General features: G+C 34.8%; 1 protein-coding gene across 1 annotated transcript; it reads right to left on the reverse strand.

Annotated features, from left to right (window-relative positions):
* Positions 1–14908: 14908 nt before the first annotated feature.
* Positions 14909–15313, reverse strand: LOC120079143 (uncharacterized mitochondrial protein AtMg00810-like). Its single transcript, XM_039033321.1, has one exon. It carries the CDS (start codon positions 15311–15313, stop codon positions 14909–14911), a length of 405 nt encoding a protein of 134 aa, XP_038889249.1.
* Between the last annotated feature and the right edge of the window lie 574 nt (positions 15314–15887).

Genomic DNA, 15887 nt, shown 5'->3' on the forward strand with positions numbered 1-15887 from the left:
CCATCTACCCACACATGTACCAATCCAAAACTATCCCCCCTCCCCCGTGCGTATTTGATATGAACTAATCCAAAAGATAGTTATACCTATATGGATATGAAGTAAATCCAGAAATTAATCAGCCAGAACAAACACATCCAAAATGACCAACCACAATCACATATAGCAATCTAAAAATTCAGCCAACTCTATCTGCACCTCATCTAACTCAATTTGTGAGTATGTTTTCCTTTTATCAATCTATGAACATAAAAGCCAAATATTATAATGGATTCTTTTTTTTCCTATGCTATTTGAAATGTCGAAATAACGATAACATACTAAATCTGAGATAACAATGCTTCTTTTGGTCACAATATCCCTCATATACCTCATGATGTAGTATCCACATTCGGTACTCCCAACTTGTAGATGACACTATAGAGAAAAAATCAGTAAATAAGAAGGAAGTAATCCTTACGCACTAGATGTGTACTTAATATGATGAATAAGTAGTCATTGTTAATTTATACTTGCCTTTACTGTTCTCCATAAGGTTTGCTTCCGGCTTTTCTTAATATTCCATTGAGATTGAAACATCGCCATTTCCCTATTAATCAAGAAATAACCACAAATTATTCTAAAATCAAGTACACTTAAAAACAAACACTACAAATGAAAAAGGTTAACTTATGTGTTAGTTATATATCGTATATCTACCCGTGATGTTGTCCTTATTGAGTCTAGGTGTATCATCGTATGCATTTATAGCAAGTAGTGTCCAATGACCACTATTTAATAAAATATACTTTGTTTTTTTATTGCTAATGGAAATTGATAAAAACAAAACGTGTTTTAACTCACCCAGGATTAAAAGAAGCAAGAACTATTTGGTTTGCTTCTAAGACCATCAGTCTACTACACAGGTTTCGAGTTTTAACTTCCTAAGACTTATGTCTAGAGGAAATGAGAGATGGATCTACAAAAGTGTATTGTGAAATTTCCTTTGAATCAATAAAGGATGAGTGCAAGTACCTTCAAAATATTTATAACATTAATATAGATGACCAAAATTGGAAAGAAACGTCAGAACTGAAGTCTACAAAAGTAATAACATTACTTATGCCATGTAAGCCACCAAAATCATTGTCTTGACTTCATCCATGTTACAAAAGTTAATTATGTCCTCTCGCAGGACACAACTCTTTCGACTGATGCCAAAAAGTCTAACTAGAAGTTGTAAAGAAATACTACTCTTTGGCTTTCACCTTCTCAGCATATCTAAAAATGGATTTCAAAAATACCGGAAGAACCGATGTTAAGTCACTAACTTCTTTTTTCTTAGTCATTCCCATTGAAGATTTCTCCTAATGCAACAAAATCATAGCAACAAAAGTATATAAAGTAGAAAAATTAGACATTTGATAAACTTATTGATTTTATTAGAATCACTTACCTTAAAGATTTTCAAATCTTCTACATTGCAATTTACATTCACCTTTATCTTGTCTCTTTGTTTCTCTAGGGACTTAATCTCCTCCATCTTAACCTTCTTTTTCTGTTTCTTTTCATATGCAATCTTTATCTTGTCTTTTTGTTTATCTTGAGGTTCGATCCCATATGTTAAAAATTGCTTAGAGCAACTTCCATGCTCAGAAAATGTTGTAGAAGATGACATTTGAAGACGAGCTTCTAATTCTCAAACACGTTGACGAAGTGCTTCATTCTCACTTACAATTTCCTTGTTTTCATCCTTCCCATGTTTTGATTTTTGTTTCACTGTATGAAAGTAAATCGTTGGAGTAACAAAACCACCAACCCCACTCACATGCCTGTGCCTTTCTTGAGTACCCAAAGCTTGTGTTAAGATATCATTGGGAGAATGATGTCTGTGGCACAATGGATCTGTATTATTCTTTGAGATCTCATCCTAAAAAGAAACAAAATTTAATATAATTAAGCTATATGTCATATACTTCAAGTAAATTTAATACTTATCTTACTATTCCTAGGTTCAGAATCAAAGTCTGGCCATTTAGAGTCTACTAACTTCCAAGCCAAAGAGTCTATTGGATGTTGTAACTTTAAAGGAACTTTTATCAAAGAGAACCTATGAGCGGAAGCAAGATCGTTCCAAATTAATTGTGACAGAATTACAAACATTCACAAACATACAAACTAGTTATGTATTTCAGAACAAATTAAGACATGCTTTCATAAATTAAATACAAAGGAACGAGAGACATACCTTTTGAAGAACTCTTCTTCTAACTTTCTCCTGCTCTCGTGGATTCTTGGACCAGCACCTCTCATTGTCACTTAGAACGCCAATTCAATCGTCTACCCAAATCTCTCGATGTCGCTTAGCACACGAATAGTCTTCTCCACGAACAAGCAACCTCTCGGACACCACCACTTAGTGACCTTGGTATTCTCGGAGTGAGAATCCAGGAGGTGTGGGCTTTATTGGATTTGGTAGAGGGAATGAGGAAACTATGATCGAACTCAACAACCAAGCAAGTGGGAGATTATAGATTCTATCGTATAGACTTGTGCTTAATCGTTTAGTAAAGGTACATGATCGTTTAGTAAAATAGGTTTGATCGTTTAGAGAAGCTCGCTCGCTTAAGCGCGCGATCGCTTAGTACAACTTTACACGATCGTTTAGTCAACAGCGTGTGTACACAATCATTTAGACAAACACTTGAAGTTGTTGTGTAGTCTCTCGTGAGCTAAATGATAGGTAGTGCACTCTAATGAAGCGATTCTTCAATACTCTTCCAAAATGAAAACATTTTTCATTTTATCCTTCAGTTATGAAAACTGAATAAAACCTCCCACTTTCACATGCGGTTAAGGAGAAACCACCAACAATTATCTCATAACTGTTTTAATCATAAATAAATATAATAACTAACTTATCATATTATATTTATAACCTATAGTTTTAATATCACATTATATGCAACATTTAAACCATGGTTTTTTTCTCCTTTACTTGATATAAATCATATTTACATCATTTTCTTCCAATTAATATATCTCATACATCATGTCAATTATATCATATATAATTGAACTAATTTAATCATATCATATATAATCAAACTCTCTCTTGTCAATGAACACTTCAAACTGACCCAAAAACTTATTTTTCAACTTGAATCCATTAAACTACTAAGGGGACCTTATGGACCTGTAGCTTAAAGCTCCAACGGTACGTGAATAGCTGACTAAACTCTTTAGTCACAAGATCCACCGTCCGTTAACTACCGGGTACTCCACTAAAGACCGACAGCTGCACTATTCTCACAGATATATTTCTATGTCCATCGGATATAACCAGGCAATAGTACGATAACCATTCACAAATGCTCGTAAGTACAGCTGGACCAATTTACTGTTTTGCCCCTATAGTTACATCTCTAACTCTTTAAATACCATTGATCCCTCCTAATTAACAATACATCATAGTCCTACTATGAGTGGACACCTCTTGGGTCATGAAAAGATGTGTGGCGCCACATCGTTCAAGCTTCGGAATCAGCCCTTAAGGGAGCAATCTATCTATTTACCCCTGCTTCAGGGAATGAGTGAATTCCATCTTGTGTAGCTGAGTTCCTAGCTCCCCAATCAAACGAATCCCCAAAGTGGTAGGTTTGAGTCGGTGATCTGGCTACTCGCACCCATACAAATCAAAGGACTGCCCTCAAAGGCAAGAGTTCCCAATTCACTTAGGATTAAGGTCATGTTACCTATGGTCATCCTAGTGAAGTGAAGTATCTATCATGAATGACATTATATAACGAGATTAAACATTTCGTGGTCTGATCTTATACAAACTTCTTTGTATAGGACACTCCCGCTCGCATGTCTTCACATGAATGATCAAAATCAGACCATCTGTAGCACGTCACAACACTTGTAACTATCTACAAAGCGGGTCGGATCCGTAGTGTCACCAGGATAAGGTTTCCCTCCTATATTCATATACTACAGATTATTTTGGTTATCACTTAAGGCATGATTCACTTGTATGTCTCCACATACATGCTTAAGTTACAACAACACCAGGGATCTTAGTTTGTTGGTTTGTGGTAAATCAAATAAAACATCTCATGTTTTATAGACAACAGTGAAAAAATATCTCATATTATTAACTCACAAGTGTTTGTTCAATACAGGTGTTTACAAACTACAGGACCCAATGAGAGTTTAAGGCATCAACCCCAACAAACTTACCATCTACAATATTTTCACCAACGTGCCAAAACAAGTTTTTAGCACAATCAATACTTCTAAAAAGCCTTTTGAATCGTGGAATTGGTGGAAAGTACAATAACATTTTTTAAGGTATCTGTTTTTTTTCTCACATTTTGTATCCTTCCCGTTTTTCCATCTTGATTCACCACATTCAGGACATTCAATTGCATCTGCATATTCTTTTCTACACAAACAACAATCATTAGGGCATGCATGAATCTTCTCATATTTCATTCCTACTGCACCTAAAGTTTTTTTTGCTTCATACATTGAATTTTGGAGCTCATTGATAGTGGGCAAATTTTCCTTTATGATTTTGAGTAGTTCTGAAAAACTAGTATCACTCCATCCATATCTAACTTTTAAATTATACAATTTGACTAATGTAGTAAACTTAATGTATTTTTTGCACCCTTCGTATAACGGTTTTTCAGCATCATTAAGCAACTTCTCAAATCCATTTGGATTTCTTGAATATTCCTCATGAGCAACTTCAACATTTCTTTTAAACTTCCAACATCCTCTTCATACATATGGGTGTCATACTTAGAAGATTCTCCACAAAATGATGAGTTAGGAAGTTTTTTCCCATGCCAAAACCAGATTTTATAACTTTCATCAATCCCATTGACATATAAATGATCTCTAATATTCTTACTACTATGCTTTTCACAATTCCCCAACATTACAAACAAGGACAATGAATATATGAGCTATTTGTATTAAAAAAATCCAAGTTTTATGAAGTTTTCCACACCCAATTCATTATCTTTGGTTAATCTACTCATGTGCATCCATGAATTATCCATGATTGTAAATCTAGTAAGAAAAGATGCACTACTACAAAATCTACATTACTTGACACTTGTAGTTTTTAATTACTTGACGTTTCTGTGGAAAAAGTCAAATAATATGATTTTGGACAAAAAAATGTCAAGTAAAAGTGTTAAAAAAGCGGAGATTGACGGAATATTTCAGATATTTTCACGCGAACCTTTACTTGACACGATTTTTATGTCAAGTAATATAAGGTCTTACTTGACACATTTCATGTGTCAAGTATAAGAAACTCTTACTTGAGATTTCTTTCGTGTCAAGTAAAAGGATTAAAAAAGCAGAGATTGGCAGAATATTTTAGATATTTGATAGGCCTCCAATTATGTGCTGCTTGTCGTCTACTTCTACTAAGCAATCGTGTAGCAGAGCTCAACGATCGTGTAGCATTTGGTAGGCGATCGTATAGAAACTAGTAAACGATCGTGTAATGTTTTGTAAGCGATCATGTAGTTCCGGGTAAGCGATCGCGAGGTGTGTATAAGTGATCGTCTAGTGTTACTCAGCGATTGTGTAGCAGAGCTCAGCGATCGTGTAGCATTTGGTAGGCGATCGTATAGAAACTGGTAAGCGATCGTGTAATGTTTTGTAAGCGATCGTGTAGTTCTCGTAAGCGATCACGGGGTGTTTGTGGGCGATCGTTTTAGTGTTACTAACAATCGTGTAGCAAAGCTAAGCGATCGTGTAGTGTAACAGAGCTCGGTGATCGTGTAGAATTTGGTAGGTGATCGTATAGCATTGGATAGGCAATCGTATAGAAACTGGTAAGCGATCGTGTAATGTTTTGTAAGCGATCATGTAGTTTTGGGTAAGCGATCACGAGGTGTTTGTGGGTGATTGTCTAATGTTACTCAGCGATCATGTAGAGACTTTACTATTTTCATTTCCCTCTCAAATTAAAAACTCTTTCTCTCCTCCTTTACTTTACTCAACGATCATGTAGAGACTTTATTTTTTGTTCCCCTTCCTCTCCCATTTTCATTTCTCTCTCAAATTTGGTTTCGCTCCTACCAAAATTATCAAATAAAATAATATTTTCCTCTCCCATTTTCATTTCCTTCTCAAATTAAAAACCATTTCTCTTCTCCTTCACCATCTCACTCACAACCTTCCCCTTCCCCCCATTTTTTTTTCTTCTTCCATGCGTCAAGAGCCCTAGTCGTCGTCAGCTTTCATTCTCCACTCACCTCCGTTCACACTGCTGTTATTGAGTTTTTCATTTCGTCGTCTGCTCAGTCGCGCTAGCTCTCTCCCTCGTCGTCTGCTCAGCTCCCTCGCCGTCTGCTTAGCCGCGCCAGCAGGCCAGCTGTGCACATCGTTCGCCAATCTTCAGCCCCACCCAGATTTGTAGCCGAACGCCCCCACCCGCTTTTACCGCTTCAGCCGCGTCTAGATCTATAGCCGAACGCCCCCAACCGCTTTCATCTCTTCAGTCCTGCTCAGATCTGCAGCCGAACACCCCCAGCCCCACCCAGATCTGTAGCTGAACACCTCCAATCCTTGTTTTGGTTAAGGTTTGGTAATTTTGTGGGTTTATATGCATAATCTTGATTATTGTTTGATTTTGGGTTAGTTCTAATAAACACCCATTATGTTTGGGTCATAGATTCAGGTTGTAGCGGAGTTTAAAGATTGGAAGCGTGTTGTGCGAGGTTGCAAGGTTTTGACTTTGGAAAATTTTGGTAACTTTTAGTAAATTGTTATTAAATTTTGGTTTGATGTATATTCAGACTGGACAAATAAATTAGTCTATGAGTGTTCTTGTTCCTCTTTTGTTTTCTTTTTAGGAAATTTGGTCGAGGCTCAAATGAAGCATCGATTTCAGCAAACACTTCAAGTAAGTGTTTTGGATGTATTTGAATGAATTTCTGATTTGGGTTTTAATGTAACATCTTCTGTAATGATTTGCTTGTTTGAATGTTTGATGATGAGATTAATTTTGAAGTGTTAGAAGGAGTTGAGTTGCTATCCAATAGGTTTGAGACCGATCTTGGCAAGGTTTTGATAAGTTTGTAGGTTAGTATTAATAGTTCTTTGTTACCCATTGAAGTATTGGTCTAATAATTTAGTTATTTTCAACTTTTTATGTTCAATTTAAAGATTTCAAGGGATTGGAGCCACTGTCCAACAAAGTTAACGATGTTTGGACGTTTTGATAGGTATTAAGGCCTTGAAACTCTTTTGGAATTGTTACATAGTTGCTGGAATTTGCGTTTTGTAACCATCATTATTGAACCTTTCAAAGGTTGGATTCCGTTGTTGTATTTTAACACTTATTTATATATTTTGAAATTTGATGTTATATCCCTTTTTTCTATTTTACAGATGGACTTGCTTAAACATGGCTTGCCTGACCCTTAGTTCTCGATCTTTAGACTTCAAAGCTCAATGAATATATTAAATAATGTACTTTGTTGAGAGGTTATTTATTAAACAATTGGTCACTTTTGTGTTTGTTGAAAGTTGAGTTTTGTATACAAAAGCAATAGTTGAGATTTTATTTTGTGCATGTACATGTGAAAGAGAAATATTGTTGTAATTTGTGAGGGGTGTTCATAGTTGAACATATGGATTTTTAGTGAATATATTGAGTTGATAGATCTTAAATGTATAATGTTTATTTATTTGATGTAATTGTATTGTTGAAATACAAGGTAGAAAATGAGAATATCGATTGGGGCATTTAATTTGAAAACAAAAAGACATATACTTGACACATAAAAAACGTCAAAAAGTATCACACTATACTTAACACTCGAATAAACTTGACATACCACCAATGTCAAGTGTATTATCTTTATTGACATAAAATCAAGAAACATATTACTTGACGTTTTTTCTAAGTCAAGTTATCACACTATACTTGACACTCGAATAGTTGACGCTTTTATAAGTGTCAAGTATACCCTTTTATTTGACATTAGAAAAACGTCAAGTAATCCAATTTCTGTAGTAATGATGATAAACAATGATCAACTTCAAAAAACAAGTTGTGGAAAACAAACAAGTTCCCAATACATATAACTTGTCATTTCTAGCTCTACAACATTCCAACCTCAAGAAAGTAAGATAAATCAGAGAACCTCAAGGTAAATCAAAGAACAAAGACAAACACATCTAAAAAAATTGAACCCAAGGTGTAATCAAACCTAAACAAATTGAACCTAAGGTGTGCACGTCCTCTAATGTGCTAAACATATATTAATTCCAATAACTAAAAATTGAACCCAAGTTTGGCAAAGCATTACTTAGTTCATAAAGCCCTAACAAATTAGACACATTGACATATCTAACTTTGGCAAGCATTTAATTAAAGATAAGTGGCAAATTCTTGCAAGTTCTCTAAAATTAAAGCCCTAACTTTGGCAAAGCATTGAATTAAAGTGTCAGTCCCAACTTTCGTAAGTTCTCTAAAATTCAATCTCATTCAAGAATAATATTAAACAAGAGTTTATTATGAGATTCAAGAATATACATGAGCGATTAAACCCTAACTTTAAAAGTTCAAGCCTCAAACCAAAAAATTCAAGCCGTAACTCTAAAAGTTCATGCCTTAAACCAAGAAAATCAAGCCCTAACTCTGAAAGTTCATATCTCAAACCAAGAAAATCAAGCCCTAACTTTGAAACTTCATGCCTCAAACCAAGAAAATCAAGAATTAAACCTAATCTAAACAATAAAATCAAGATTAAGTCAAATTAAACCAAGAAAATAAAGACTTAAACCCAATCTAAACAAGAAAATCAAGATTAAGCCCTAACTTTGAAAGTTCATGTCTCAAATCTACTTAACACAATGAAGAATCTCTTCAAGATTGATGGAATAACAAAGATGCATAAAAAAGAAGTGAAAAACCATGAAGATTTCTAGTGTATTGTAAATAAAATCGACTAAATATGTTGAAATTTCTTTTAAATATGTCTGATAGCGTTGCAATGCTGTTGAAGAAGACGCAATTTTTCCGTCGAAACCCATAGCATTGTAATGCTATTGAGAGCATTGCAACGCTGCGTGCATGAGATGCGCACGTTTTTCATTTTTTCGTCAAAACACATAGCGTTGCAATGCTACTTTTAAGCGTTACAACGCTACCCTATGTTGGGTTTTATGTCTTAAAACTTATTCTGAAAATTCAATAAGTTTTATTGAATATATAAATTGCTTATTTCGTTTTAGAAATAAATCCAATAAACTACAAAGATCCATGACTATTACATGAGTATTTGAACTTTATGTGGATACATAAAAGTGGATCAGGTTCGAGTAAATAATCAAAATGATCTATAGTATATGAATGAGGTTGGGTGCCTTATTTTGGTAACACTATTGGATGCGGCCCACACTGCAGTTGTTATAAAGAGTTGTAAAGTTCCATAAATGATGTGATCCTAATTCGTATATGTTATGACATGAGGAGTGGAGGCGTCCTATGCAATGGGTTTGTACAAGATCGGACCACGAAATCAATCACTCTTACTTTATAAATTCACTCATGCCTGTTTTTAGGGATAGTGGAGAGGTTGTTCCCTTAAATGTTGACTCTGGGTCTTAAACAAGAGGCTCCACCCTCTCATTTGCCTAAGAGGGACTCGGTTTGTTGATCGGATGACAAACCAATTGTTTATTAGAGGATCAGTGGAACTTAAGGAACAAGAGGTAATCTCGGGGGTAAAACAGACATTTGACCCAACCGTTATTATGAACAACCTATGAAGGGTTAACTTACTAATCATTGTTATATCGAGTGGACATAATATATAGGGACTGCAACTATGGGCTTTAGTGGAGTGACCCATTAGTTAATAAATGGGGTTAATTTGGTGTTGAGTTTAGCCAATTAATCTCGATCGTTGGAGCTCATGATCGGTAGGTCCGCGAGGTTCCTCTACTAGCTAATAAATGGATTAGCTTTAGAGTAGCATGATAAGTTAATTTGAAACGTTCGAATTAGAATTAAAGAAATTAGTAGTTATATGAGATATAATTACACGTTTAATTTTGAAATTAAACAAAATTGGAGAATTTAATTAATATTTAAATATGATTTAAACATTAAATTCATGAAGATGGAATTTGTGTAAAATTAATTTAATATTTGATATTAAATTAATTAGAATTAATTAAATTATTTAATTAATTATTTATTATTAATTTTATTAGATAATTAATTTATGAAATTAATAAAGTTTTGATTTTGAAAATTAAAATTGATTTTGAAAATAAATTTATAAAAAAAAATTAAAATTGGAAAAATACAAAATTGAAAAGTTGGATTTCTCCACTATCTTAAACAAGAAGCTCACTCATTTTCCCACTTGTTTTTACTTCAATCTTCCAAGCATGAGCTGCACCTCATGTAGCCTTCTTCTTTGCATGAATGTCCTGCAATAAATAGAGAAGATGGAAGTGGAATTTAGGCATGCATCAGTTGAATTTTTACAGAAAAATTTAAGTTGAAGAAGGTTTTCTTCAAGTGGGTGTAGAAGTGTGTTCTTCTCCAAATTCCCTTCATTCAAGCTTATTTTGAGTCCCACAACTCAATCTAAAACTCCAAGAGAATAGTAAGGAATATCTTGAAATGGTTCACAACGAGAGTTAGAGAAGATTTGCAGCTGAATTAGAGATTCTAAAGTTACAAAGATATGGCTTCAAACCCTCTTATTATTGTATGAGCATGCTTCATTTATAGCCAAAATTAATGAATTAGAATGCTTACTAATTCTTGTTGTTTCCGTTACATGCTGATATACTCCTACACCCTGTATATTCTACAATTCTTGATGTTTTTAAAACATCAAGAATCCATTAATTGAACTTGACATTTTTAAAACATCAAGTACTGTATTTTTTAGGAAAAATGCACAATCCCTACTTTTTAAAATCAATTCTTGACGTTTGTTTTCTTTAAAATCACCTATTGCTTGACATTTTTTCATAAAAAAGTCAAGTATTTAAAATTGCAAACATCAAGAAAGGTGGTTTTTCTTGTAGTGCCCCAACATCGACTTCAACTTCGTTCAATCCAAAGTCAACGCTTGGCGAGATGATGAAAATCAAAGTATGACAAGCATAGGTGTTTTTACGAGCCAACCAGCACCAATCGCCCCTTAGAATGACATCTCAGACTTTACCAACACATTTCTCTAAGGCATTCTATATTCACAAATTCGAGAACATTGGTGGAACTTGGATATATTGACCATATGGATGAATAATCCAAAACTTCTCAACTTGTAATCTTTCGATTAGTGAGCTTTGTCAGTTGTTTTTTTTTTTTTCCTTAGAGAACTCATTGGAGCATGTAATCTTTGCCTGGTGCTCAAGCTTACAACTTTTTGCCTGCAACTCAAGCTTAAAGCTTTTTCTTGCAGTTCAAGCTTACAGCTTGACCAATTGAAACTTTTAGCTTTTACCTATTGAAATTTGTAGCTTTAACTTTTACCTATTGAAATTTGTAGCTTTAACTTTTGCCTATTGAAACTTGTAGCTTTAGCTTTTGATTCGACAAAATTAGTACTATCGGTCCTCACTCAAACAAAACAAATTTTACCCACAAGACAAAATTATTATTGCTTGAGTAAGATAGAAGATTCAAAATGCTTATTGCAAATTTGAGAAAGATAATTTGAATTGCATGAATAAAAATAAACCATGAAATTCACACTACCAATTTGAAGCAAAGCTGAAAATACAAAATGCTCACTATAAAAGTATACTAAGAAGCCTACTGGTAATAAAAGCTTAGATGTTCAGCATTCCATGAGTGAATCAAATTCTTCCCACCCATGTCAACTAAACCATAAGTTCTAGGTCAAATAACCTCCGCAACTTGATAAGGGCCCTCCCAATTCGGTCATAAGGCTCTTTTGCTAGGATCCTTAGTGTTAGGTTGTTGGGGTTGATGCCCTAAATTTCGTAGGGTCCTGTACTTTGTAATTTTGTTGTACAAATATTTTATTTATTTAATAAAATATGAAATGTTTTACTTGACATTTAGATATAATTAAACCCACAAACCAATAAGCTAACATCCAAGGTTATCTTTTATAGCTTAAACATGTATGTAAAGACATATAGGTGTTCACGTTTAAGTGATAACCTAAATGGTCTGTAGTAGATGGATAGGGTTGGGTACCTTATCCTGGTAACACTACGAGTATGGCTTGCTTTGTAGAGGTTACAATTGTTATAAAATGCTACAAACGATCTGATATTGATCATTCACGTGGAGATATGTGAGCGGAGATATTTTATACAAAGAAGTTTGTATAAGACTGGACCACGAAATGACTAGTCTCATTATATAATATCAATCATGATAGAGACTTACATTTCACCACGATGACCATAGGTGACGTGACCTAAATCCTGAATAAGCTGTGAACTTCTATCTATGAAGATAGTCCTTTGATTTATATGGGTGAGAGTGGCCAGATCGCCGACTCAATAAACCTACCATTTTAGGGATTCATTAAATCGGGGAGCTAGGAACACAGCTACATAAGACGGAATTCAATCCTTCCCCGAGGTAGGGAAAAGTAGATAAATTGCTTCCTTGAATGGTCATCGCACTATTGACTAGTTATATCCAATGAACACAAAATATATTTAAAATGCGAAGAATGCAGTTGTCGGTCTTTAGTGGAGTGTCTGATAGTTATGGATGTTGAATAATTTAATTAAAGAGCTTAATTAATTATTCAAGTATCATTGGAGCTTTAATCTACAAGTCCATGAGGTCCTCTCTGTAGCTCAATAGGAATTAAATGAGAATCAATTATGGATTAATTTGAATTGTTTAAATTAATTGAGGAAATTAATTATATGTGATATAATTAGTTCTACTTAATTATATATGATATAATTACTACAATGTATTTGATACATTATTTCAGATAAAATAAATATTTGAATTTGATTCAAATATTAATTATATTAGTTGAATTAATATAATTAATTTTATCATAAATAGGATTTATATTAAATATCATGCACTGTTGAGAGAATGAAAACTATAGGTTAGATTGTATTTGATAAACTATAGGTTAGATTGTATTTGATACAATATTAAACTATAGGTTATGTGTTATATTATATATAACATATAGTATATATATATATATATATTAAATAGTTTTGGGAGGGAGTTGTAACTCTCTTCCCCTTATATCTTTTTATTTTAGTGCATGTGTGGATATAGTGCTCAATAGACTTACAAAATTCCAAAAAGAGATAGAAGTTCTTCTATGGAAAAATAGTTTTTCCAATCACTTCTTCTCTTCCAAAAACTTAAGAGCCTACAACTCCTTAGTTATTCTCATCCCATTAGAGAATACAAGAGGCTCTTTTCATGATGGTGACCATTTGGATCAAGTTTATTCGTGATACATGAAGAAGGGTTCTTCAAGGGTAAGTTTTCTCTCACCCTAATTCTCTCATTCCTTCTTGTTTGCATGCTGTAAATTTATGATAATGCATAACATTTGTATTCTGTAATTTTTATTCTGTGGAAATAAATTTTGGATCGATCTCCACGCTCCCGCTCAAGGACCTTCAAAGGTTCCTTCATAGGCATTCCCCACCTAAGAACTAGGTCACCTACTTTAAATTTCCACTTATGAGTTCTAATAACATGCAACCCAACTTTTATATTCTACAACCCAAAGATGTGCAGTCTCACATATTCTTCTAAAAGATTCATGTGTAATCAGAATGCATCATCATTCTTAACTAAACTTGAATTAATCGACCCGAGGAGAAGGAATCCCGATCTCCACTAGAACTATGACCTCAACTCCAAACATAAGTGAGAAAAGGGTCTCCCCAGTAGAAGTTTGTGATGTTGAAGAAATAGAAATTCAAAAAAGCCAGTGACCTGATAAGCGAACAATTAGAAGGTTCGGAATCATCAAGTAGTCCCTAATAGACTTGAATTCTATTAAATCCCAATAAGCGATCCCGATCTTGAAATCACAAGTTCCTCTTCCTCTACTAATTATGCACTTTGTTCTCGATCTACTCCTTGTAGAATGAATCTCTGTGGTCCTTTTTGGTTTAAAAACCAGGGATCTGCACCAAAAAAAAAAATCTCACGCACTCTGATATATATTTGAAGAAACAAACAAAACAAAAATATTCTAGAAGCAAAATATATTAGCGAGAGAAAGAAAAGTAATGGAACTCCTATATTTTATTCAATTGATGGACTTACATTTATAGTCTGATAACTAACTTAATGCTTACTAAAAATAGCAAAGTGTGGACTTCTTCTTCCACACGATCCGGAAGATTAAGTCTTGAATCATGACCGGATTATTAGCTTACACTACTCCCCCTAATCCTGACATGATTCTAAATCACGAACACCAAGTAGCTAACGCATAGCAGCTTCAGCTAACTTCACTCCTGTCAATGCTTTGGTCAGTGTGTCGGCTCGTTGTTCTCCGGTGTTGACAAATTTAACGACAATTTTCCCCTTCTCGACATACTCTCGAATGAAATGAAAGCGTGTATCTATGTGCTTACTGCGGCCATGAAAAATGGGATTCTTCATGAGAGCTATCGCGGATTTGTTGTCCACGAACAATGTTACTGGTCTTGGCTCCATTCTAGTTAACTTGCTAACAAGGCTTCTTAACCACAACGCTTGGTAAGCCGCGGTAGTGGCTGCCATGAACTTGAATTCACAAGATGAGAGTGCCACCGTATTTTGCTTTTGCGAATTCCATGAAACTAAGCTTTCATTTAAGTAAAACGCCATTCCACTTGTGCTTTTCCTCCCATCGAGATCACCGGCTAAATCAATGTCAGAGTAGCCAAATATATCGACTTCTCAGGGACCTTTCACATAAGTGAGCCCAAAGTGAATTGTCCCTCTCAAATACCTAAGTATTTGCTTGACCACCTTGTGATGCATGGTCGTAGGCCTTTCCATATACCTTCTCGCCATCCCAACAGCATATGAGAGATCTAGTCTTGTGTTCAACAAGTATCTAAGACAACCAACGATGCTTCTGTACTCCGTAGCATCAATTGGTGCTCCTTCCATGTCTTTGTGAAGTTGTGCCTTGGGTTCCATCGGGTACTTTGTGGCATTGCAGTCAGCCCTTCCGAACTGGGACAAGATTCTTTTGACATAAGTTGGTTGTTTGAGCACGATTCGACCCTTCTGTTGTTCCACATCAATCCTTAAGTAGTAAGAGAGAAGACCCAAATCGCTCATTTCAAATTTTGCCATCATTTATTGCTTGAACTTGTTGACTTTTTCGGTGCTACTTCCCGTTACATTGAGGTCGTCAACATACACTCCAACAAGAACACTTTCTTCTCCTTCTCTTCTTGTGTTGACTACTTGCTCTTGAATGCATTTCCCAAAGCCAAGCTCTTTGAGACTCTTATCAAGTTGAATGTCCCAAGCACGTGGAGCTTGTCTCAATCCGTAGAGAGCCTTCGACAACCTATACACCTTGTGTTTCTAGTTTGGAACCTAAAATCCCTCCGATTGAGTAACATATACTTCCTCTTCCAATTCCCCATTGAGAAACGCCGACTTCACATCTAGATGGTGTACCTCCCAATTTCGGTTTACAGCGAGTGCAAGAATGACTCGAACGGTGTCAAGTCTTGCAACTGGTGCAAAAACTTCTTCAAAGTTGATGCCTTGTCTTTGTACATAGCCTTTAGCAACCAATCTTGCTTTGTGCTTGACAACTTCTCCATTAGAGTCTTTCTTCAATTTGAACACCTATTTTAGACCAATGGGTTTGTGTCCTGGTGGAAGCTTGGTTCGACTCCATGTGTTGTTCTTCTCA

This window comes from Benincasa hispida, chromosome 1, assembly GCF_009727055.1.
Source record: "Benincasa hispida cultivar B227 chromosome 1, ASM972705v1, whole genome shotgun sequence".
Classification (NCBI taxonomy): Eukaryota; Viridiplantae; Streptophyta; class Magnoliopsida; order Cucurbitales; family Cucurbitaceae; genus Benincasa; species Benincasa hispida.

What these genes read in the sequence shown, in the direction of transcription:
- LOC120079143 (XM_039033321.1), bottom strand. Translation starts at nt 15,313, where the DNA reads ATGGCAAAATTTGAAATGAGCGATTTGGGTCTTCTCTCTTACTACTTA.